This window comes from Dreissena polymorpha, chromosome 3 (genome assembly GCF_020536995.1).
Source record: "Dreissena polymorpha isolate Duluth1 chromosome 3, UMN_Dpol_1.0, whole genome shotgun sequence".
NCBI classification, from domain to species: Eukaryota; Metazoa; Mollusca; class Bivalvia; order Myida; family Dreissenidae; genus Dreissena; species Dreissena polymorpha.
This window is the reverse complement of record NC_068357.1, coordinates 96,649,496-96,674,427: the sequence shown is the minus strand read 5'-3', so window position 1 is coordinate 96,674,427 and position 24,932 is coordinate 96,649,496. Positions and strand designations below refer to the sequence as shown.

At 34.7% G+C, this 24,932-nt stretch overlaps 1 protein-coding gene across 4 annotated transcripts in view; it reads right to left on the bottom strand.

Annotated features, from left to right (window-relative positions):
• LOC127875433 (serine/threonine-protein kinase D1-like) overlaps positions 1–24,932 on the bottom strand; it is a 126,334-nt gene that overhangs the window by 79,165 nt on the left and 22,237 nt on the right. For all 4 annotated transcript variants that reach the window (XM_052420493.1, XM_052420492.1, XM_052420491.1 and 1 more), the window contains exons 2-4: positions 15,034–15,172; positions 9,818–9,949; positions 722–870 (exon numbers count right to left, since the gene is read on the bottom strand). In XM_052420493.1, the coding sequence (XP_052276453.1) occupies positions 722–870; positions 9,818–9,949; positions 15,034–15,172 (420 nt within the window). The remainder of the gene's footprint in view (positions 1–721; positions 871–9,817; positions 9,950–15,033; positions 15,173–24,932) is intronic.

The window sequence follows — 24,932 nt, the reverse complement described above, 5'->3', positions numbered from 1 at the left end:
ACTGGTTGAGTTTGAGACAATGAAGTTCAGTTGTGCCTTCTAGGCAAGTTTAAGATAATGAAGTTTGGTTGTGCCATCTAGGCAAGTTTGAGATAATGAAATTCAGTTATGCCTTCTCGGCATGTTTAAGATAATGAATTTCAGTTGTGCCATCTAGGCAAGTTTGAGATAATGATGTTCAGTTGTGCCTTCTAGGCAAGTTTGAGATAATGGAAGTTCAGTTGTGCCTTCTTGGCAAATTTGAGATAATGAAATTCAGTTGTGCCTTCTAAGCAAGTTTGATATAATGAAATTCAGTTGTGTCTTCTAGGCAAGTTCGAGATAATGAAGTTCAGTTGTGCCTTCTAGGCAAGTTTGAGATAATGAAGTTCAGTTGTGTCTTCTAGACAAGTTTGAAATGATGAAGTTCAGTTGTGTCTTCTAGTCAAGTTTGAGATAATGAAGTTCAGTTGTGCCTTCTTGGCAAGTTTGAGATAATGGAAGTTCAGTTGTGTCCTCTAGGCAAGTTCGAGATAATGAAGTTCAGTTTTGCCTTCTAGGCAAGTTCGAGATAATAAACAGGTACGTTTGAGATAATGAAGTTCAGTTTAGTGTTAGAAGCTAGCCACTCCTAACAGGCCAACCCCTTCACCCAAACAGGTTATGGAGACAAAATATACAGAGATATTAAAGTGAAAAAAATGAATTGAAAAAAAGGTTTCCTTCTGCACCAGCTACTTACATCAGTGGTGGGGGTTGTTGGTTCAGCTTTTTCCTTCAGTGAATACGAGATGCTGCTTACACTGCTGGTGGAAGTTCTACGCTGGCGATCATACGAACAGTTATTTGGGATTTTGAAGGCACAACGCTTGTGGAAATTCAGTCCGCAACCTGGAAACAGAACACATGGGGAGGTAAACCTGACTGATAATTCCTAAATGTCTGATCTTCACCATTCAATGAAGATGAAATTCTAATTCATAAATTATTCAAAATACATCCATGCTGGTAATATTTAAGTTAAGAACAAAGTGTAAGGGCTTGATTTAATGATTTTTTTTTTTATCACAGGCAAAAAATAGAAATCCATCCATGATGGACCAATTTAAGCTTCAACCCGCCAATATGCCAGCCCACTAAGGCTTTTGATAATAATGTCATTTTTTTGCTATTGGCTTTAGCCAATAGAATATTATAAACCACAAATCAGAAACGCATATAGCAGTCGGGGCGTGTTTATCCAAAGACATTGACACCCAGATGTTGACAGACGATATAGGTAACGTTTACAAAAGGTATTCTGTTTCGCAGCAGTTGATGAAAGTGTGCATAACCACTTGCAGATCCTGACCACACAGGTTCAAATCCTGGTGACGTCAGTTTTCTTTTGTTCAACTTTTTTCTTACTATAACAAGGGCTGTTTGTAAAACATGCATGCCCCCCATATGGGCTGTCAGTTGTAGTGGCAGCCTTTGTGTAAGTATGTTTTTGTCAATGTGACCTTGACCTTTGACCTAGTGACCTGAAAGTCAATAGGGGTCACCTGCCAGTCATGATTAATGTGCCTATTAAGTTTCATGATCCAAGGCCTTACTATTCTTGAGTTATCATCAGAAAAACATTTTACTGTTTCGAGTCACTGTGACCTTGACCTTTGACCTAGTGACCTGAAAATTAATAGGGGTCATCTGCCAGTCATGATAAATGTACCTATGAAGTTTCATGATCCTAGGCGGAAGTGTTCTTGAGTTATTATCCGGAAACCATTTTACTGGTTCGAGTCACCATGACCTGGACCTTTGACCTAGTGACCTGAAAATCAATAGGGGTCATCTGCAAGTCATAATCAATGTACCTATGAAGTTTCATGATACTAGGCGTAAGCGTTCTTGAGTTATCATCCGGAAACCATTCGGTGGACGGACCGACGGACGGACGGACCGACAGACATGTGCAAAACAATATACCCTCTTCTTCGAAGGGGGGCATAATTAGTATAACAATGTTCCTATATTCACCTTTGAAAAGAACAAACTTCTGAAGAATCTATCTAATAGATCTGATTGTCTTTAAAATCACATTTCCACCTAATACAAGATTCTCAATCCTTGCAATAATTTATTTCATGAGGTTACATGTCAAGATGTCTCCTTCTATTGAGGTTGTAACTATCCCCTACACAAGCGGTAGCAATAAGGTGCCTTTCTCTACTTCAGGAACCAGTAGCTTCTCAGCAATTGGACTTACAAAAGATCTTTCACTCTAACTTAACCTAAGTTAAGAGCTTGCCAAATACTAAGTCACATAAATTCCAAGATGAAATCGTGGATTTCTTAACTAATATAGTTAGCTTAAGATTAAAGTCAGGGCTCAGACCATGCATGACCTTTGTGGAAAAAAATGCTGTGAATACCTTTGATAAACAAAAGAAAAGTTAACTGTCTAGTTGCTTAGTTTTTCTTGAATGCTCTGAGCTTTTATAAGTACACACGTACAGCTCAGAGTTCTTCCTTGTAACTCATTTTTTCATGTCAAAAAATTATGTCTCACGTATGTCTATAAAATCGAGTTAAATCAACCTAATACATCGTTACAAACACAATACCTGTTATTACCGATATCAATTTGCGAGTGAAATGAGAAGAAATACTCAAAACAAAAACTTTATACAGAACCCGTTATTAAACCGAAAGCCGAGGTTTTGAATTGACGTTTCGATCTATCTTACAGATGTTCCAGAGATAGTCCGTATATTAAGATTGGTAGATTAGACACAAGATTTATCTCACCGAGGATTCCAGAGATGGTCTATAGCGTATTTTCGAATTTGGAATTACTCGGAATACTCGGCCTTTTCCATTGCAAAAACATATACATTTAAAAGAACCGTTGACGTGTTTGAAACTTTGTATTAATATCAATATTATGCAAGCATTACATATCATGTAAGTTGTTTTTATTTGCGCATTATGGATATATTTACGATCTATTTGTGTTTATTTATGCCAGAAAATAGTTTATGTGGCTAATATTTCGGATTAAACTGCCGCCCGGATTCTGGGCGGGGGACTTGACATGGAAAATGCTGTAAGCAGTTGCAACTCCCAGCGACCCGGTGGGTCAATAGCTGTGAGTTGGATTATTGCAACTATCTAGTTGCTTATCTGTCCAATGTTTGGTGGAGGATGACCTAGTTTTGCTACATAATGTGATAATTAGGATAGACACCTTCTAACAATCTTAGCCTTTATTATGATTTTACAAATAATATTTGAAAAACATAGCTATACAAGTTTCCAGCATTAAGCTGGAAATAAAACTTTATTATAGAAGGTTTTAAATGCAGGATTTTAATTTGCTAGTGGTTAAGGATTAATTTCCATTCCCAAACACATACAAACATTAAATTGAGAGACGGAGGGAGAGGCATACCCTTGTCAAAAAAGTGGGCAAAACCCGGTTTTAATCCGTGTTAAAACCGTGTTAAACCCTGCGGTATTGGCACCGGGTTAAAGCGTGTCTTTTAAACACACTTTTTGCTTACCGACTTGGTTTTTTGTAGGTAAAACCTGGATTTCACTCACATAAACCAACACGCTTATACCTTCTTATACCAACTTAAACCAACTAAAACTAACTTAAACCCACTTAAGTGGGTTAAAAGTGAGTGTGTTTTCCTTCTCTATGTTGGCTTTTAAACCCGCTTCTACACATCAAGTCGGTTTTTCCTGTTCTTAAGCGAGTTAAAAGTGGGTTTTTGTTTGAGTGTTAAGTGAGCTAAATGTGTGCTTAACTCAGATTAAACGCAGTTAAAACACGCTTTAAAACCGAGTTTTACCAACTTAAGTTGGTTAAAAGTTAGTGTGTTCTCCTTTATGTTGGCTTTTACACCCGCTTCTACACATCAAGTCGGTTTTTCCTGTTCTTAAGCGAGTTAAAAGTGGGTTTTTATTTGAGCATTAAGTGAGCTAAATGTGTGCTTTTCACAGATTAAACGCAGTTAAAACTAGCTTTAAAACCTGTTAAATGCTCAGTAAAAACCCACTTTTCACCCACTTGAAAACTGAAAAACTTTTTTATGATAAGAACAAAAATATCATAAATTAAATTCTAATTACTTTTTTTCAAACGATAAAACATAAAACTTTACATATATATCCATATACACAGCATGATAAAACTATTTTGACAGACATGGCATTGTTATAATAAAATATAATAGTGTTATAACATAACATTGAACACAAAGATAGAACTGAAAAAAGTAAGATTGTATGGAATAAATACAAACAAGAGATGTGGATGTGTTCGTCAGAAACACAATGCCCCCTACTGCACCGCTTTGAAATAAAATTTCTATTTATCATTTGGCAGGTATAGAAATTATCTCTCTTTGCTTATTTCTTCCATTGGATTTTGACCTCTGACCTTGAAGGATGACCTTGACCTTGCACCACTCAAAATGTGCAGCTCAATGAGATTCACATGCATGCTAAATATCAAGTTGCTTTCTTCAATATTGCAAAAGTTATGACCAATGCTAAAGTTTTCGGACGGATAGACAGACAGACGGACAGTTCAACTGCTTTATGAGACTCTACCGGGAGCATAAAAATAAGTTAATGTTGTTGAAACAGGTGCAAATCTATATAACAAAGTGAAAACAATGGTTAAATAATCATTTTAACAGCACATTTTATTTACAAAGACTTCAGTCTACTTGTGCATCAGCCGCAGATGCCTTAAACAACCTCTCATCTTTTCTTCAACATCAACCGAAGGCTTGTCAAAGGTTTTGGCTATGACATCTGAAAAAATATGATAGACTATTCATTCAAAGCCTGGTGTAAAAGTCCATACATCAGGTAGCATGATTTTGCTCTTGGGGCAAGAGTTTAACCTTCAAAATTAAAATATGAGGGAAAGAAATCTGTTCAGTAGTAACCAGAAATATCTATAAATAACAATAAAGATGACAATAATCATAAAACACAACCACAATAATTCACTGTACCCAACATTTACACTTTGTCATGTGTATGTTCATCTATTTTTGCTTCAAATTGTGTTGTTTTTCCTTTAAGTTGCAATACATTAACTTATCAATTTACATTTCCCAGTGACAATACATAAATATAATAATGATCATAATTAATTCAGTAAACTAAATAAAAAAAGGATGAAGAAATGACAATACAAACCTGTTAAAACTGTTCTTCAGTATTCAAAAAAAAAACAGTTGAACTTCTTTTCCAACAAACTTATTGTTGATTTCCAAATTGTAGTAAAATACACATTGTTTTCATCACACAATACTTCATGCTGACAGTATTTCAATACATTTTACAGAACAATTATAAGTCTTAATGTTAATTTAATTTAGCTCAATTCAATTGCTGAAACCAGCTTGTTTTTCAAAAGTTGTTGTTTTCAAATAATTTCCTGTGCAAAAAATTGAACCAATCAAAAGTCTTATACCTCATTCCAGCCTTATGTCTGGGCAAACCCTATCAGTAGCCTTATCTGCCCCTGATAATCAGTACCCTGTTTAGCTCTGAATGCCTGACAGATTGTTATCTGTTTATTGTTAGTGGTGTGAAAAGGGGTGTTTTTAGGTATTGTCTTGTTATTTTGTTGACTGTTTATGTAACACAGGTCATGTTTGGCATCATATTATTTTATTGCAAATTAAGAAAATGGATACAATGGTATCATATGAAAATATCAAAATCTTGCATAACTTATGTACACAAATTAATAGATTATTTCCAAAATAATGTTTCCAATACCATAATTATTTAAATATGCAGATTTAACAAGTAAATACTGTTTTAAACAAATATAAACAATCATATAAGATTGTTTTAAAATTTAAAAAAAATAAAAATTTTAAGACATAAAACAATCATAAGATATTGTTTATAATAAAAACAAATATAAAGAAAAAAATCAAAGCGAAACACAAACTCTTTCATTTTCAGGTATAAAACTAAGTTTTATCATTTTTATAGTTTTTGGCAGTGATACTTGTTGTCCATCTGTGAACCTGTGATGTTCTGAAAGAGCCATTTTCATCCAATATTCACTAAAAAATTATGGGGAGCACACACATTTACAATAGGGACAATGGCAAACAAGCTGTAAAAAAGCCCCTTTACAATTGACTTGTATTATATAATGGCTATAAACATGAAACAAAGACCTATTTGAAGAATTCTTGTTTTATTGATGAGTATTATTTATAAACAAAAGACCAACTTATTGAAAAGTGTGTTTAAGTGAGTCTTTCAGCCTGGTTTCAGCTCTCAAATTATTTACAAAAAGACCAATTTAAACTCGCTTAAACCCACTTCTGTTTAAAAAGGATCAACTTCTGTTGTAAAAGACTCGCTTATAAAACAAAAAGACACACTTAAACACACATAAACCAACTCATAAATAAAAAGGCTCACTTTTGACACAAAAAAACTGACTCCTTACAGAAAAAAACTCGCTTAAACACACATCTTCTTAAAATAACCAACTTTAAACTCAGTTAAGCACAGTTTAGCGCACATAAAACTCGCTTTTAATAGCAAAAACCAACTTCCGCTGAGAAAAACTCAGAAAAAACACAGTTTTATGTTGGTTTAAGTGTGTTTTGGTATGAAAGTGGGTTATTTTTTTGACAAGGGATATCTCCACCGAAATTTGAGAGCTTCTCTGTTGCGTTTCATAATTATGGAGCCCACGTAAAAATATATTTACTCCAAAGAAACTGCATCGTTTACACAGACAGTTTATCAACAATAAGTTACAATTTTACAATACATAAATGTATATCCTATGGTGAATTTATAAAGTTGAAAAGAAGTAAGCACAACACATGCATTCTATTTCTCCTTTTTATTGATATGTTTATATACGACGGAATTGTGTAGGTGTATATTAATGGGGGACCCTCCCATAGGGCCATTATTCATAGGAGATGTGTGTAAGCAGGGAGGGATACAGGGCGCAGGGGTGTGGGAGAGGGGGGAGCCTTAGTGCCTGTTGTGTATCAATTAATCTATTAGCAAAACTAAGTATAGGTTAAGTTAAATGGGTATCAAAACTGTTATATGGATTGTGAAGGGTTACCACTAAACCATGATACACTACAATGTGAAAATAATTTAGTAAAAACCTGTTATAATTCTGTGGAAACTGACTTAGGATTACTTAAGAAGTACAGCAAAGGTTCAATTTATTTATGGCGTTCCTGCACAGGCGAGAATTAATTCTAAGATAAGCCAAGGGGACGAAGTCGCATTTAGTTTTCCGTTGAAAATTTATCAGTGTTTTATTTGTCTCTTTGTTTACATTTTGACTCTTTACCAGGTTGCATCCATAAATTCCTGAGTCCTCAGGAAGTTCTCAGTGTCTGGGCACCTATGCACATGGAAATCTTTTCGGGGATAATACTCAAAGCAGGCGTTTTAAATGTAAATAAACATTTTTAATTGCGCTATTTTGTCATGTCGTTCAATTTAGGTTACTTAATAAATCCCCAGTTAACCAAACATGAATCAATACATTGCTAAAGTACATAACTAATTAAAACTAGGTGTAAGCATTCTGGAGTTATCATCTGGAAACCATTTTACTATTTCCAGTCACTGTGACCTTGACCTTTGACCTAGTGACCTGAAAATCAATAGGGGTCATCTGCCAGTCATGATCAATGTTCCTATGAAGGTTCATGATCCTAGGCCTAAGCATTCTTTAGTAATCATCCAGAAACCATTTTACTATTTCGAGTCACTGTGACCTTGATCTTTGACCTAGTGACCTGAAAATCAATAGGGGTCATCTGCCAGTCATGATGAATGTACCTATGAAGTTTCATGATCCTAGGCCTAAGCGTTCTTGAGTTATCATCCGGAAACCATTCGGTGGACGGACCGACGGACCAACAGACATGTGCAAAACAATATACCCTCTTCTTCGAAGGGGGGCATAATTAGTATAACATTGTTCCCATATTTCAAGGATGCCTCTTCTTAGCAAAAATGAGGTTTTGGCTAAAGTGTTGTCCCTGATATTAAGCTCGTGTTGACTGCACAAGCTAATCTGGAACAACGCTTTTCCAACATGGATTTAAACTTATTTTTCTAGAGCGAGGCTTATTTTCATACACATTGTCTCGCAAATAAAGTAAAATGCCACCGTAGCTGGTTTGTAAATAATTACACATAATAGACTGATATAAATAACAGACACAATGCAATTCCATATATAAACCTTTTTTTCAATTTTTGTTTTCCCATAAAATAATTGCAATTTGAAATCTCCTATGACTTGTGTGGAAGTTTCTTTACAGTGGCATCAAATAGGAAAATAAAATTATAACACTGGTCATCAACTTTCAACACAAAGGAAACATCAGACAAAAGAGATATTGTTTTCTCTTCACAAGCCAGTGACTGACTGGGAATAAGTCTCCACAGAACAATAAAATACAGAAATAAAATTAAACAACAAAGGTGGAAAATGTTAACGCAGATTTCCCATCAGGGAACCCTTTGATAAAAGCTCAAAAGTTTATTTCCAACTCCTGCGATTTTTCAAACAAACAATGAAGGAAAACAACACATTAAGATCTCTGATTTTGTAATGCTTTTTATTTGGCGTATTGACAGATAACACAACAGACCATAATTCCTGTTCTTAATTTCTGATAAAAATGCAGATGTTTATAAACTGTCATCAACTAGGATGTACTCCCAACGGATATACATATTGATAAAGGACATGTCTGTTTGATAACAAATTATGAACAAGAAACTCAACTGGCAAATGGAAAACTGGAGAAGGAAGGTAATTACTTTTGTATGAGGCTTTTCTATTAAAATATTAAACCTCCCACTCAGTCACACCATACGGCGTAACTTACATGAACCCATTTAAGCCTAGTGGACTCTACCATCCTTCTAAATTGGATCAATTTATTTCCAAAATTAGGGATGTCTAGTATATTTATTTCTATAATTGGAATATTTCTTACAGAAATTCCTTTAAGCAAACAGCGCAGACCCTGATGAGACGCCGCATGATGCGGCGTCTCATCTGGGTCTACGCTGTTTGCCAAGGCCTTTTTTCTAGACGCTAAGCATTAATAAGGTTAAGGCTTAACGACACTAAATGATTGTAATGTAGACCACGAGTTAAATTTTAGGATACTTATCACAGAGATGTTAACTTATAAAAAATAAAATTTTCATCAGATAAGCAAAGTTTTGTCTTTCATATTTCAAGACACATATGGATAATCCCAATAAATGGAAAGAATCTGGTTGTAAAGAAATGCAAGGCTGGTCCTTGTGAGATTATCACCTCTAAAGCGAGGATTGCTTTTAATTCTGATCTCTCAGTACTAGACATATGGTTGATAATTGACTATAAACAGAACTCTAGCACGAAAACCATCAATGCACCCTAAATAAACTGAGATAATTTTTTAAATGGCACCTACATGTACTACCATACATAACACTATGATTTGGAGCAACGCTGTTCTTCTTACAATTGGTGTAAAGACACACCATTTCATGAATTGATCACCAATATTGTGATAAGGTACCACGCAAAGTCCAAAATTTGACTTGCAGCCTAAAAAATCTAAACAGTTCTTATAAAGCTTGCAACAAGAAAAAGTGAAGGAACCCACTAAATATATTTCATCCATACTACATTATCCCATCTTACCTGTCCTGGAGAATTACCTGTCAGAAGTTTAATGTTTTCATGAATATTCATTTGCAATCTGACTAATGAAATAACAAGAAGCATTCATGAGCAAAGGCCAGAAATACGTACCTTCACACTTGATTCCCTGTTTCACGAGTCCAAAAAGCATTTCTCCACAGAAATCGCAAAAGTGTGGTGATTTGTAGGAGTGCACAAACAACAAGTGAGGTCGGATCTGAAGTTCTTCCATGGTGGCCTGGGCTGGAAAAATAAATTGAATCATTTTAAACGAGAGCTTTGTCACAAACTTGACAAATGTACCGCATCACTTTGTCAGCCAAGTTCAAGTGCAAATAACTCAGCTATAGGTGGAATATTGTGAGGCATGAAAAGTGTCTTGCACAGCCATACATGTGAGCTGGGTTCTGAGAAAACTGGGCATAATGAATGTGCGTAAAGTGTCATCCCAGATTAGCCTACAGGCAGCCTGCACAGGCTAATCAGGGACGACACTTTCCGCCTAAATTGTTTTTTTGCTAAGAAGAGACTTCATTTAAACGAAAAATGTCATAAAAGCAGAAAGTGTCGTCCCTGATTAGCCTGTGCGGACTGCACAGGCTAATCTGGGACGACATTTTACGCACATGCATTAAGCCCAGTTCTCTCAGGATGCTACTCATATGGTAATGAATCTTCAATAAATAATTGCATTATAAATATGGAAGTAGTTCGCTCCATAAACTATGCATTTTTGCCGACTGACTGACCAACATTCTGATATACCATGTTTTGACTGTGTTCTTGGCCAATAAATTATGAGTTTGCCACAAAAACATTGCATGGCTAAAAGTAAGGAAGGTTGAAAAACCCTGAAAAAAAAACCTTGGGGCCAGGGGGCTGGACGGCCCCCGGTCAGGTCCAGGAAGCTCCTTGAAAATAGCATTTTAGATGGCCAAGGAATGCATTATCCTGGCTTTAAATTTGGAACAAAAAACAAGTCCAGAAATGAATATTAGAATTTTGAAGGAGTCAGAAATAATAATATCTTATAAACTATATTGCATTTTTTATACAGCTGCAGACCATTTCTTGTTGTCTAATAAGTAAGATTATTTGATAACACAAGCTATATATTGTTAGTGTTTTTCCCAGGAGGGCAAAGGGGCATGGCGCATTACTTTCAAAAAGGGCATTTTAGCGCGCAGTTTAGGCAAAAAAGGGCAAAAACGTTCCATGTTATTTGCTCCACGAAGCAGTTGTGGAAAAAATAACATATAAACAAGCACATTTAATGGTAATAGATGTATTTAACTTACTATGATTTATATTAATATATTTACCTTGCAATGAACATTTAAGTTCCATGCTGTTTCAATAAACTGTACAGCACGACAAACATAATAAAGCAATATATGCATATGAATCTGATTATACACAGATCCACTAACATATAAATGAAACCATGTTTGTCTTATCCCATTTTCTAACAATAATCTCGACAGATGTTTAAAATAACATTGCGAGTAAATTGATCTCTAACAATATGCAAACACTCGTTTCCGTGACATACATCCACCGAGTAGATTACAAATAAATAAATTATGTTGTTGCTATCTAAAACATTTTTATGCATCGTTGATTATCACAGACATTTCATTTATTCCTTCTTAATGTATAATCTCCATCGTTAGTTCGATCGTTTACAACGTTATTTGCCATTTTTGCCGAGTCACAATTTAATTCTGTATAGTCCGCCATGTTGATAAAATGTCAAATGATGTAAGCGACAGGTGCGCATAGCAACGTTAAATCGTATACGCGATTAGTATTTTGTTAAATTGGTATACGTCTCGGTAATTATTTCAATAATTAGATCTAATTATCTTAAAGACGAAATCGATAAAGAATAAATTTGTTTGTGAATTTAAAAGTAATTATGCGTAAAAAAATATGTTTTGATATAACTGAATAATGCATGCAAAGCACAATTGCCACAAGAATAACATCGAATTTTTCATCAAATGTCTCCGAAGTAATGATTATATCGTGGAGAAGTACACATTGCCGAGCGAAAAATGCGCTTGGTATAACATAGCCTCCGGCATTATCGATTGATACTGACACGGGGTTATTCACGCATGACTAATTCACAGCTTTGGGGCAGCCAGTAAGACCTAATCGAGCACTGTTATAGATTAAATCTGCTCAATTAAATATAGTCGATTAGACGTTGACGCCTCTCGAGTAAATCAAGCACAGTCGGAGCGTCACAGACAATCAAGGAAGCTGATTTTGCGGACCAAGTTAGATCGTAAGGCAAATTTCGTGGCGAAATTTGCCTTTGAAAAAAAGGGCGCGTGGCGAAATTTGCCTTTAAAAAGGGCAGCGTGGCGATCCGGGAGGGCGGCGTGGCTTTTCGCCACGCTAAAATGGCCTGGGAAAAACACTAATTGTATGTTTGAAAAAACAAACAGACAAAGACTATAATTCTGCAGACACAAAAATATCATCGCCGCCAAAATTCCTTTATTTACAAGCATATACGCATTAAACTGTGACAATCTAAGTGAAATAATTTTAAGTATATTGTCCGCACCTTGGATATGACGGTACCAATCGAGCATTACTTAGATATGCCTACCCAGCTACTGACTACTGCGGTTGCATGGATAAGACATTGCATGGGTGAACACTTAAAATAACTTTAACGGTCTTGCCTTTTTACATGTTTCATAACTTTAGACAGCCACTTCCAATTCCATTTATTTTTCTCTCCACTCTCCAATACTTTAGTATTGTAACCCGCGGGAAGAAACTTCATGATTTTTTTAATATTACAACGTTCAATGTATGTACTCCGTTTTCGTATGCTCAGAAACGAAAATCGCGAAAACTAAATACATACAATCAAACCAGCTGCCATTGGTTACCGCGACCATATAAGGGCATTTCTGTCGATACATTTAGACCCGATAGTGATTTTTTGTACAGAATAATGATAATCGAGATACATCGACTATCTCCGGAGCATCCGCAAGATGTTTGTTGTTTCCGTAATTCCGATTTTAACTCCGTAATTTATGCGCAGAATGTCTTAAAATAGAAATTCTCAGATAGCAGATGCCTCAAAACCCGACACCGGGTGCATGTGAAGGAGTTTATTATCACTTATCTGTTAAACTGGCCCCTTTAGTGGCCATGGCTATCGATTCCAGTACGCACACGTGTTATACATGTAGTTACGCATCTTTTTAAAGATTCTTTAGATCTCGGTTTCGATTGGAAATATTCGCGGACCACCTACCCCCCCCCCCCTCCCCCAACTTTCTCATCAATTCTGGACGAATTGAGAGATCGTCCTCCGGGGCTTAAAAAAAGCCGGAAATTCCGAAAAAAAACGGAACACTTTTAGCCATGACATTGTCTTAATGTCAGCCCATGAATGTTAAAAACATTTAAAACTTCCTTTAAACAAATACTGTGAACCATGTTGCTTGTGCTCTAAATGGTTATTTTCAGAATCTATTTCTATAATCTCATTACTCTGTATAACATGAATATCAAGTAATTACAACTGAGCTCTGAAGTGTATCCTACAAAATCAAGCATTCAAGTTTTAAATATTTTAGTAAAACGCATTTGAATTCAGTAAAGAAAGAATTCCATTGGTGTCATTTTGCTTTGAATAACTTTGTATTGCCTCATTTTGCACCTTTCTCACATTCATCCAGTTAACTCTTTCAGTGCTGCAACCGAATTCTGAAGGCCTTTGCAAACAGTTTGGATCCAGATGAGACGCCACAGAATGTGGCGTCTCATCTTGATCCAAACTGTTTGCTATTCTGATAGTATTCTTTGCCAAAAAATCGAAGAAAATGCTAATTTTAGAAATTCAGCAGACAACATTTTAGCAGACGACAAATTTCCCAGCATGCAAATGGTTAATTGTGAGAGACAGGTGCAACTTATAAGGTAGTATACTATTGTAATAGGTGGCAATTTAAAAATAATATTCCAAGGTAGTGAATTGATCAGCTGTGACCTGTCATTGATCAGCTGTGACATGTCAATCAAGGACGTTTATATTTCTGTTCTTAATGAAAGCCAATGGTTGAATATCAAACTAAAGGGATGTGCTTACATATTCCTGTATAGAAACAAATATATCAGTACATAAATAAAAAATAAAAAAAGCTGTAACACTTGGAATAGTTTGAAATAATGATAAGAACACAGACAACAAGAAATTTGTTTGTCAGAAACGCTATGTCCCCTTCTGCGCCGCTTTGACTTTACTTTTTTTTACCTTTGACCTTGAAGGATGACCTTGACTTTCCACCACTCAAAATGTGCAGCTCCATGAGATACACATGCATGCCAAATATGAAGTTGCTATCTTCAATATTGCAAAAGTTATGGCAAATGTTAAAGTTTGACATAAACCAACAAACCAACCAACAAACAGACAGGGCAAAAACAATATGTCCCCCAGTATAGACTTGGGGTCATAAAAATGTGTCTACCTTGGCAACCCAACCTCTAAAAGCAAAAACCAACTAGAAACTTAATTTTAACTACATGTACACTATTCTGTGTTAGAATCTGCAATGTACATGTAGTTAAAACCCTATGACTATACACACTTTGGTAAGTTATCGATGAAAAGCGTTAGAATTTTGATCAACAATTTTTAATTAACAACCATAGATTTTTTTAACATTTTTTTCAGTCAGTTATTTTGCTTGTTTTAATATGATGCATACATAATATTTTAATCTATGACAATTTTATTGAAAATTTTCAATTTGCCAAATTGTGAACAAGTCCCTGTAATAAAATTTGACAAAGCCTATTTTACAAACAGAAAGGAGCGAAGCAACCTGAACAAGTACCTTAAATGTACCGTCAACCACGACGACTAAGAAAAGAAAAGTTGTAAAATACTTTATTTTTTTACAATTATTATTTTATAAAGATTAAAATATCACAACTGGTATATTACATTACTTCAAAGCCGTGATATTTAATCAATTTAAACTAATAATTGTAAAAAAATGGTATTTTACAACTTTTCTTTTCTTCGTCATTGTGGTACCTTTAAGAAACACAGTTTTTTTTAATGTCCATAGTAATTGTTACAGAAAACATTGGTAGATAGATAAATAGGGATGGATTAAGAGTAAAATACATTTGATGCATCATTACTTGACCATACATTCTAGTCTGAATTTCATAACACTCTTTTTCAGAACACTCGGCATTTATTGATTGCATAAAACACTTTACAGATTTGACAGGTTTTAACGATGTTTATGTTGAACAACCATTAAATATTGCTTGGTTACCTGACAACACGACCTCGACCAGACAGCCTTCTATGATGTCCCCCGGGTGGTTGACAATCTGCAGCACATTGGCGGAGGTGGCATCATGTCGGAACAGCAAGATCTTGTCCGCAATGCCATAAAAGCCATGTTCTGGATACTGAAAAAAACACGCATACTTCTGTTTGGCAAGAAGTGAAAAATATGGAAAACATCCATGAAATTTATACTTCATGGTGTGAAGGAAAGTGAAAATATGGAAAACATCAGTAAAATTTATACTTCATGGTGTGAACTCAACTGAAAAATATGGAAAACATCAGTGAAATTTATACTTCATGGTGTGAACTCAAGTGAAAAATATGGAATACATCAGTGAAATTATACTTCATGGTGTGAACTCAAGAATAAACAAGAGCTGTCACCAAAGGATGACATATGCCCCCTATAAACGCTTTGATAGAAGTTACATGTATGAGCATTTTTTGAAACCTAAACGCTGACCCTAAGTTCAAGGTTAAGGTCACAGGGGTCACAATTTGTGTGCGTATGGAATGACCTTGTCCATATACACATGCATACCAAATATGAAGGTTACATCTGAAGCGACAGAAGTTATGAGCATTTTTCGAAACCTAAACGCAAAGTGTGATGGACAGACAGACAGATGGACGGACAGACAGACAGACAGTGCGATCACTATATATGCCCTCCTTCGGGGGCATAAATATGAAAAACATCAGTGAAATTTATACTCTATTGTGTGAACTCAAGTGAAAACTATGGAAAACATCAGTGAAATTTATACTTCATGGTGTGATCTCAAGTGAATTTTTTTTTGCAAACATCAGTGACATTTATACTTCATTGTGTGAGTTCAAGTGAAAAATATGGAAAAAAATAAGTGAAATTTATACTTCATGATGAGAACTCAAGTGGAAAATATCAAAAACATCAGTGAATGTGTGTTACAGGTTGTTTTTTTCATGTGTGAACATTGTTTCCAGACGAATGCTGAAAGCCAAGTAATTTAACTTAATTCCATTTCTCTTAGAAAAATATAGGGCTATTGGGAAATGAAATTGTTTTTTTTCACATCAACCATCATATCTGTGCTAGATATCATACATCTGGGAGACAGAAAGAATGGTTGATTTATTAAACTGAAAATTCAATTTCCACGTCTTTAATAAGTTAAAAGCTACATGTAGCCTGAAAGCTACATTGAAAAGGGCTCAGATGGCACAAAATGTGCACAATTAAACATAGGAAAAGTCAGTTCATGTTATGTCAAAGTGTCTACCTTTTTTTAAATAATTTTGAGAGATATAATAATTCATAAATTTCTTAGTGCATTGTTATTCATTTATCCCTCATGTAGACATTTTATTTGCATGGTTTAATAAAAATTGAATTAATATTCTAACAATTATTAATAATATAAAACTTAATATGCAACAGGGAGCATTGCAGATACAAATGCGAACTTGAAAGTGCCCCTTTAACAAAAAACTGCGCAATTGAGATTGACAAAAATTGCCCCCTCCCCCCCCCTCCTACCCCCTGCCCTTTATAAAACCTAGCTGGAGCACCGAGGAATGACAGTTTGTCTTCTTTCCAAGTCTTTGTTTAGTATCATTCTCAAACGTTTCAGAGTCAAATATACAACCATCTTTAAGAGGATGTTTCATTATATCAAATGGAGTGTCATCCTGACGAAAATAGTCCTTCATTTTATCAGGGTAAATTTTCCACCAAAACTGACCATTATCTGGATCTTTGTTCCCCATTTCCATATACAATGGTCGATAGATATTCTACCCTATTCCCTCAATTATGAATCCTGACCCTCATTATTATTTGCCTCTAAAATATAAATATTAATGTACAACAGAACTGCCAAGGTTCTTGTTACTTGCCAGTTATTACACATAATAACTTATTAAAAATATTGTTTTTGTAAACTATTGGCAACTATACATGTTCAGCTTCTTCAAAGCCATGGTCCAGGGCCCTCACACTACTTTGGGGGAAGGGATCCGCAGCCCTTAGAAGGGGGAATTTTCGCGGCGTTTCCCTTTTTGGGGGAATTTTTTACTTACTCTCTCATTATTTCATTTGTACATGTTTGCACTATATTCATTGCATTTTTCATAATTTAGTATGTTTGAAACGATTAAATTGAAATAGAATTGAGATATAATTATCATGAGACACATCTTTCTATTAACAAAAAAAAAAAAAAAAAAAAAAGTTTTTTTTTTTTTCGGGGGGGGGGGAAATTTTCCCCCCAAAAGGGGAAAAAAGTATACTTTTCAGGTGGGGGACTGCCGCCGAATTTCGGCAGCAGATTTGATAGATTGAGGGCCCTGTGGTCATGTATGCCACAGCATAGTATGACGTCCAATCATGGTATGCCATGGTCAACCAATATTGACAAAAATGTCATTTTACCACTAAGGCAATTAAATATATAACTAATAGAAATCTATTGATAAAAACATGTGAAGCATTAACACAATTGCAGATAGAAAACTCATATCATTTACACCATTTGACACACAGTTCAGACATATCATATACATACCATATACTATTGTACAAGAACAAATGTATGTAAACTTCTTGACTTCTAGGTTATCCATTTTTAGGAACAACAAGGTCCAGTTTACTTTATCTGAATGTCCTTCATGACTTTAGAGACTTCTTTTTAAAAAAAATTACAATTGCACACAAATATATTGGCTGTGCTCTGCAAAAAGGGGTTTAATGCATGTGCGTAAAGTGAGGCTCCAGAATAGTCTGCAAAGGCTAATCAGGGACGACACTTTCAAATGTTAAAACAAAGAAATAGGAATGCCATAATACATTTTCCAATCCCATCATCATCCAGTGTTAAGTTTCAATGACACATGTCTAAGTAATTCCCTAAAGAAATGCTTACTAGAAATTGTACTGTCACTTCACAAAACATTCGATGATGATGAATAGATATTTACAGCAATTCAGACCTGCCTAAAGTAGGATGTTAACCTTATCTGCATATAATTTTGATTCTAATTCTGCTCTCTGTGATTGATTTAATGTACTATCTGTTACGTCTATGTCAACACTTTGTAAATAACTAAGAGCATCATCAACTGTTGATTAGTATTTATGTTTTCAATTTTTGTATCCATTAATTTTATGAGTATAATTATTATTTTTACTGTTATCAGTATTATTATTATTATTACCTGTATATTATTTTTGTGATTATAATGATAATTATTTATATAATAATAATAATAATAATGACACAAATAATACTATAAATAATAAAATAAAAATAATAAAATAATTTTAATTTTTAATAAGCAATAATTATTGTTATTATAAAATATAACCAGCAGCAAATTTTCTCTTTTTTGCAAAAAATATAAGGAATTAGCCTGTAAGGAATTCAGCATATAAGGAATTCATCCTATATGGAATTCAACCTATTTTTGAGTAAGTCAATAATTATAAATGATTTTAATTACACCACAAAAATCTGGTAATTTTATCTGCTAATAAGAAAGTTATATTATTAGTTAATCATCAATATTAAAACAATATCTGTGAATTTGTCTTCAAGATCCAATCCTACATGCGGTTTTGACAACTTTCTTATATAATTGCTGAAATAAAATTTCAATAGAAATACTTTCAAAATCCCTATTTAAATCAACAATGCGCAATATATCATCATTAAATTGACATTAATACATCTCTCTTCACCAAAAAAAAACTCCACTTAACTAGTGTTATCAGTAAATATGATCAGTATTAGCACTTATATTGATGGGTATACATAATAAGTATTCATTTTTTTCTATTAATTGATTAGCGATGTTTACAGTTTGTAATATTTTATTAACTTTCATTCGCGATTTTTGACACTGGATCTGATGTGCATTAACCAAGCCTACTGCCTACTTTCTGAACGGATCGCTACAAATAACAAGCTTAGGTTGCACTTTAAGGTCAATTTACGATGTCTCTTAAACATTATACCTTATGTCAGCCTAACTAACAATTGGATGTGTATTTGTTCATTAGATAATCATGTGTATTTTTTCATATGGTGTAGGTGTATTTGTTCATGTTCATTCATTCCTTTTGGCACGATAACAGAAAAAGCTAAAATAAACAAGACCTGTGTTTGTTAAACACAATGCCGCCGACTGCCCTTTAAAGTTACACAGCAGCTATTTTAGAGAAAATTGTTAAGTCCACTGCCCATAACTTCACCAAAAATCAATGGTCTGTAACAAAACTCACACTTTCTCTGTAAGTCATGTTATAGGTAGAATAACATATAAAAAAATCAGCTAAATATCTGAAAGCATTTCGTTAAAAACCCTCCGGCAAACTGTTCTTATAGTGAACATTTCGAAGTCCAAGGCCCATAACTTTGCCAAAAATCAAAGGACCACAACAAAACTCAAACAGCTTCTCTAGATCAATTGTAGATTAACTCACATACCAGCTCAGCTCAGTCAGCTTAATATCGGACGGACAGACAGACTGCTATATGCCACCCTACCGGGGAAATATTTAAAAGCTATAAAGAACAAAATCTGTTATAATTGTTAACCAGTATTTACAATTCAACCTTTTGGTATATTATACTACATAGTTACATTCTACTATAACAAGGGCTGTTTGTAAAACATGCATGCCCCCCAAATGGGCTGTCAGTTGTAGTATAGCAGCCATTGTGTGAATACGTTTGTTGTCACTGTGACCTTGACCTTTGACCTAGTGACCTGAAAATCAAAAGGGGTCATCTGCCAGTCATGATCAATGTTCCTATGAAGTTTCATGATCCTAGGCCTTAGCATTCTTGAGTTATCATCTGGAAACCATTTTACTATTTGGAGTCACTGTGACCTTGACCTTTGACCTAGTGACCTGAAAATCAATAGGGGTCATCTGCCAGTTATGATCTATGTACCTATGAAGTTTCATGATCCTAGGCCTAAGCGTTCTTGAGTAATCATCCGGAAACAATCTGGTGGACAGACCGACCGACGGATCGACCGACCGGCATGTGCAAAACCATATACCAGGGCTCAACATTAACGGTTGTCCTATTGCCCCTGGCAAGTAAAAGTTGGGTCCGGGCAAGTTATTTTATAATCTAGTTGTCGCCCGAGCAAGTGCAAAAATGAACAAACAGCATTTAATTTAGACTTTAATTGCTGTAACCATTTTGTTATATGTTCAAAAATTAAAAAGATCGCCGTGGTGTAGAGGATATGGTGTCCGCCTAGCCATCGGGAGGTCATGGGTTCGATCCCCACTGTTGGAGCGTTCTTTAGATCTCCCCCATAGACACCAAGGAAACGGACTCGAGAGTGTTTCATATAAGCTTAGGCTTGTTATGCAATCGAGCTTAAATACATAGGTTTAAAAAAAAAAAAATAGAAATAAATAAAAAAGGTTTTGTGGTGTATAATTTTGATCTTTATTAAAAAATATGAGGTTTACAGTTAATGTGATATTTCATGTTTGGACAAGTGTCTTTACGTTCAGGGCTAGTAGATTTTTCTAAGTATTTGCCTGGCAGGGCAAGTTGTTTTTTAGGTTAATGTTGAGCTCTGTATACCCCCTCTTCTTCGAAGGGGGGGGGGGGCTTAAATATAGTTCCTTTAAAAAAAAATGTGTGATACTCTTTTGTTCCATCATATTCTCATAAGGTAAACTGGTTGTGTGTCGATGTGCTGCATTGTGCACATTGGGAAGTTCTCAGTCACCTTAAGTGCTTAAAGATGTTTAAGTTAGGCAACAACTAATTTCATACAATTCAACCCCTGCGAAATGTTGTTCTGCAGTTCATGAATAATTCGTGAAGTGTTCATGAACTGTTCGTGAACTAAGTTCATGAATTGTTCACGAATAGTCAGTGAACAGAAAATGAGCCACGTCTGTGAAATGTTCTTGAAATGTTAGTTCATGAACTGTTCATGAACACTAATGGCATGAAGTGTTCATGAACTATTCTTGAAACCTAATGGCATGAAGTGTTCATGAACTATTCTTGAACCATATGGCATGAAGTGTTCATGAACTATTCTTGAACCATTATGGCATGAAATGTTCATGAACTATTCATGAACACCAATGGCATGAAGTGTTCTCGAACAGTTCATGAACAACACAATTCTTGAAAAATTCTTCAGGGTTTTGCTGTTCATGAACAGTTCATGAACATTTTTCTTCTATTTTTCAATGGCTCATTTTCTGTTCACGGACTGTTAGTGAATAGTTCATGAACCATAGTTCTTCAAGAGTTCATGAACTGAGGTGGCATGAAGTGTTCATGAACTATTCATGAACAAGAATTTGTCAATTTATGCAAAGGTTATCATAAGTGTTACCAAAGCTCAACAAACAGGTCAGGGTAAGAAGAAACAAGTCTTGTATTAGCACTTAACATATTGATAGCAACATATAACAATAATTTAAATATAACACTAATAACTCAGGGCTTCCCCTGGCTCAAAAATTTCTTTAGCCAACATTTTAGCCAATTGGATTTTTTTGTAGCCAAATTTTAGAAACTGTAGCCAAAGTTTTTGCCAAGCATTTGGGACCGCCTCGTGAAAGTCTAGGGGTGTAAGAACACAAATAACTATAATATGAAGCTTAAATATATTTATTACTATAATCATCCTTTTAAAATATTGTACATAACAGAATATCAGTTTATAACAAAAAACAATTATAGATATGCATACATCTAGATATACATACATCAATGTAATAATCATACTTTTATTCTACATTACAGAATATCAGTTTATACATACATCATAAGCACATGTTCAGTTCACATTGTTTACAAAATAAGCACATTTTCATTATATTAAAGATATTCATTCTTGAGCACATATTTCAATCTTTGCAAAACATTAACAGTTGATCAAGATAAAGATGCTTTATTATCAAAGCATCTCACTTCATATTGTTAAACAGTTATATTTGGTCATTTGGATATGATATACATCAGCTTTGACAGCATCTGTTGTTAAAACATTTTCTGTAAGTGGTGGATGATTTCTAGGCTCAAATAAATGAATGTTTTTCACGCATATTTCTTGACAGAAAGGCCCAAATAATTGCCACCATCCGTTCTAGTTGCCTGAAATATGATAAAACATAGTTTTACAAACTATCAACAACAAACAAACACATAAATGTCCGTATCTTTAAATGTCCGAAATTTTAACATACCCGAAATATATTACAACGGGTGTCAGAATGGTATACTTTTTATTTCCGAAATTGTTGGTTTCTTAATCAAACTTTACCTTTCCCAAAATATTATAATAATGAAACTATTAAACAGAAATGCTCTCAAATTCCTGTTGAAACAAGATTTCATGTGTTTTGTGAAGAAATAGTTTTTTGTTAAATGCTTTTGCCAGGTCAGTGGTATTGACATAATGTTCGATAACACCTTTTGTTTTCACACCAGCAAGCGTTCTATACATAGATGGTGACGTCACTCCCAGTACACAATGCACCAGCAAGTTTCCTTTGTTTCGATGACCGGTTCTGACCGGTGTTGCTGCAGACTGCGTATCAAATTTTCTGGTTAATAACACGATGATGTATTGACGCACAGTCGACGGTTTAAAGATTGTACTATCTGGGATGGTTCTTGACAGGCAAAAAACCTTTCGCCGAGCATTTTCGCCAACCGAGAATTTTATTCGCCGAATTTTAAAAATGTTTCGCCGAGCATTTTCGCCAACCAAGAATTTTATTCGCCGAATTTGCGAAATTTTCGCCAATGGCGAATTTGGCGAACGACAGCGAAAGCCCTGATAACTGTGATACAAGTGGTTTGATAATACTCTTTAAATTTCATAATACATCTTTGCACTATATGTTCATGAATAATTAATGTATTGAAAATATTATGAATTGTCTCATTTTCAGTTCAAGAATCATTTACTAATCAATGGTTTCCCTGAAATGGTTACACTTACAGTGCCAAAGAACTTGAAATGGAACCAATGACTGATCAGTTCAGCGGTTAATTTATTAAAGACTTACATTTTCAAACATAACATAAACCATGTGCCTCTGTTTCAACTTCCTGTGCACACAATATTCTTCCTTTGTAAAAACAGCAATGCAATGTACATGTTTGAGTTCGTGATATCATCTTAAACTGTTCTTGAAATAAGATGTCCTTAAAACATTCTTAAACTTGTCTTTTAAGTCTTCCAAGAACAATGACAGATACTTTTAAGAACATATTGGATTCTTAAAAAGTCAATCATATGTTAAAAAACATTGTGTAGATCTGTTTAAGAACATAAGAAGGAAACATGTTCAAAAAAGTTCTTAAAGTGTTCAAGAATAGTTTAAGAATAAATCAAGAACAGGAAAGGTCCTTAAAAAGTTATTGAACTGTTCCTGAAGGCAGTTCTGGAACAGTTCTTGTACAAATGTTCTTAAACTTCTCTAGAACAGGTCAAGAACTCTTACTTACAGTGGTGAAAGTACTATGCATATTCATACTAACTTCACAGGTTTCACAAATCTACAAGATTAGTATGCTAGACATTTCAATATTACTTTCAAAAATATTTATGAAACATCTAGCACAAAGGAATTTATGAATTATTCATGATGGATCCTCAAAGACTTTCTCAGAAAAGTCATCAGAAATAATTATTCATTAAATGTTCATTACTAAGTATTTATGGTTAAATGAAGAACTGTTCATGAACTTTGAAGTGTTCAACAAAAATTCATAAACTATTCATGAACGTGTCTTAAGAACAGTTCATGTCCAAAAGTTAATGAACCAAGATCAGGAACTTTTTGAGAATGGTTCATGAACAATTCCTGATTGGCTTGAAGTGTTCATGAAATCATGAACAACATTTCGCCAAGGAATCAATAATACATGACTCATGGCCACATGGGTATGAGAACTTACACAGCTTTGTAACATTTATACAACTCATTCATTCAAGTCAGACTGCACACAAAGTGGAGAAACTTACATGAAACAACTGTGTTTAATGTAATAAATTGATTGTAATTGCCTACAAGAGCTCCACAGTCGGAGACAGATGCCACCCCAAACAGGGCCTTGACACCTATCACTTAATGACATATCGAGCAGAAACTAATTTAACACTTAATGTCACAGTGACCCTTAAAATAGTGACCAAAATTTCAAAAGGGGTCATCTACTGCCCAAGGCCAATGCACATGTAACGTATAAAGCCAATCCGTCAAATTATTGATCAGTTAATGATCAGAAATGATTTTCACACTTATTGTGAGTGACCTTGACCTTTGACCTAGTGACCCTAATTTCAAATGGGGGTTATCTAATGTCCAAGGCCAATGCACATGTGAAATATCAAGCCAATCGGTCAATTCGCTGACAAGTTATTGATCAGAAAGGATTTTCACACTTATTGTGACAGTGACCTTGACCTTTGGCCTAGTGACCCCAATTTCAATAGAAGTCATCTACTGTCCAAGGCCAATGCACATGTTAAGTATGAAGTATGAAGCCAATCAGTCAATTGATAGTTGACGAGTTATTGATTGGAAACAAACTGGTCTACCCACAGACAGACCAACCTTAGTACTGACATTCAGCAAAACAATAAACCCCTTCTTCTTCAAAGGGGGCATAAATGAATGAAAATGCCCTTTTACCAATTTAATTAGCAAAATGTAATGAAAAAGGAAAATTTCTGTGTTACAAAAATTTTAATCCAAAGTTTTATCAGTGTGCAGAATCAAGACAATTCTGGTTTGGAGATTTTAAACAAATGTCTATAAAATAGGAGCAGATTTATTGTCTGGTTTATACAAGACCAATATTTATTCAGACTTGCACAGTGTACCGTAAAACG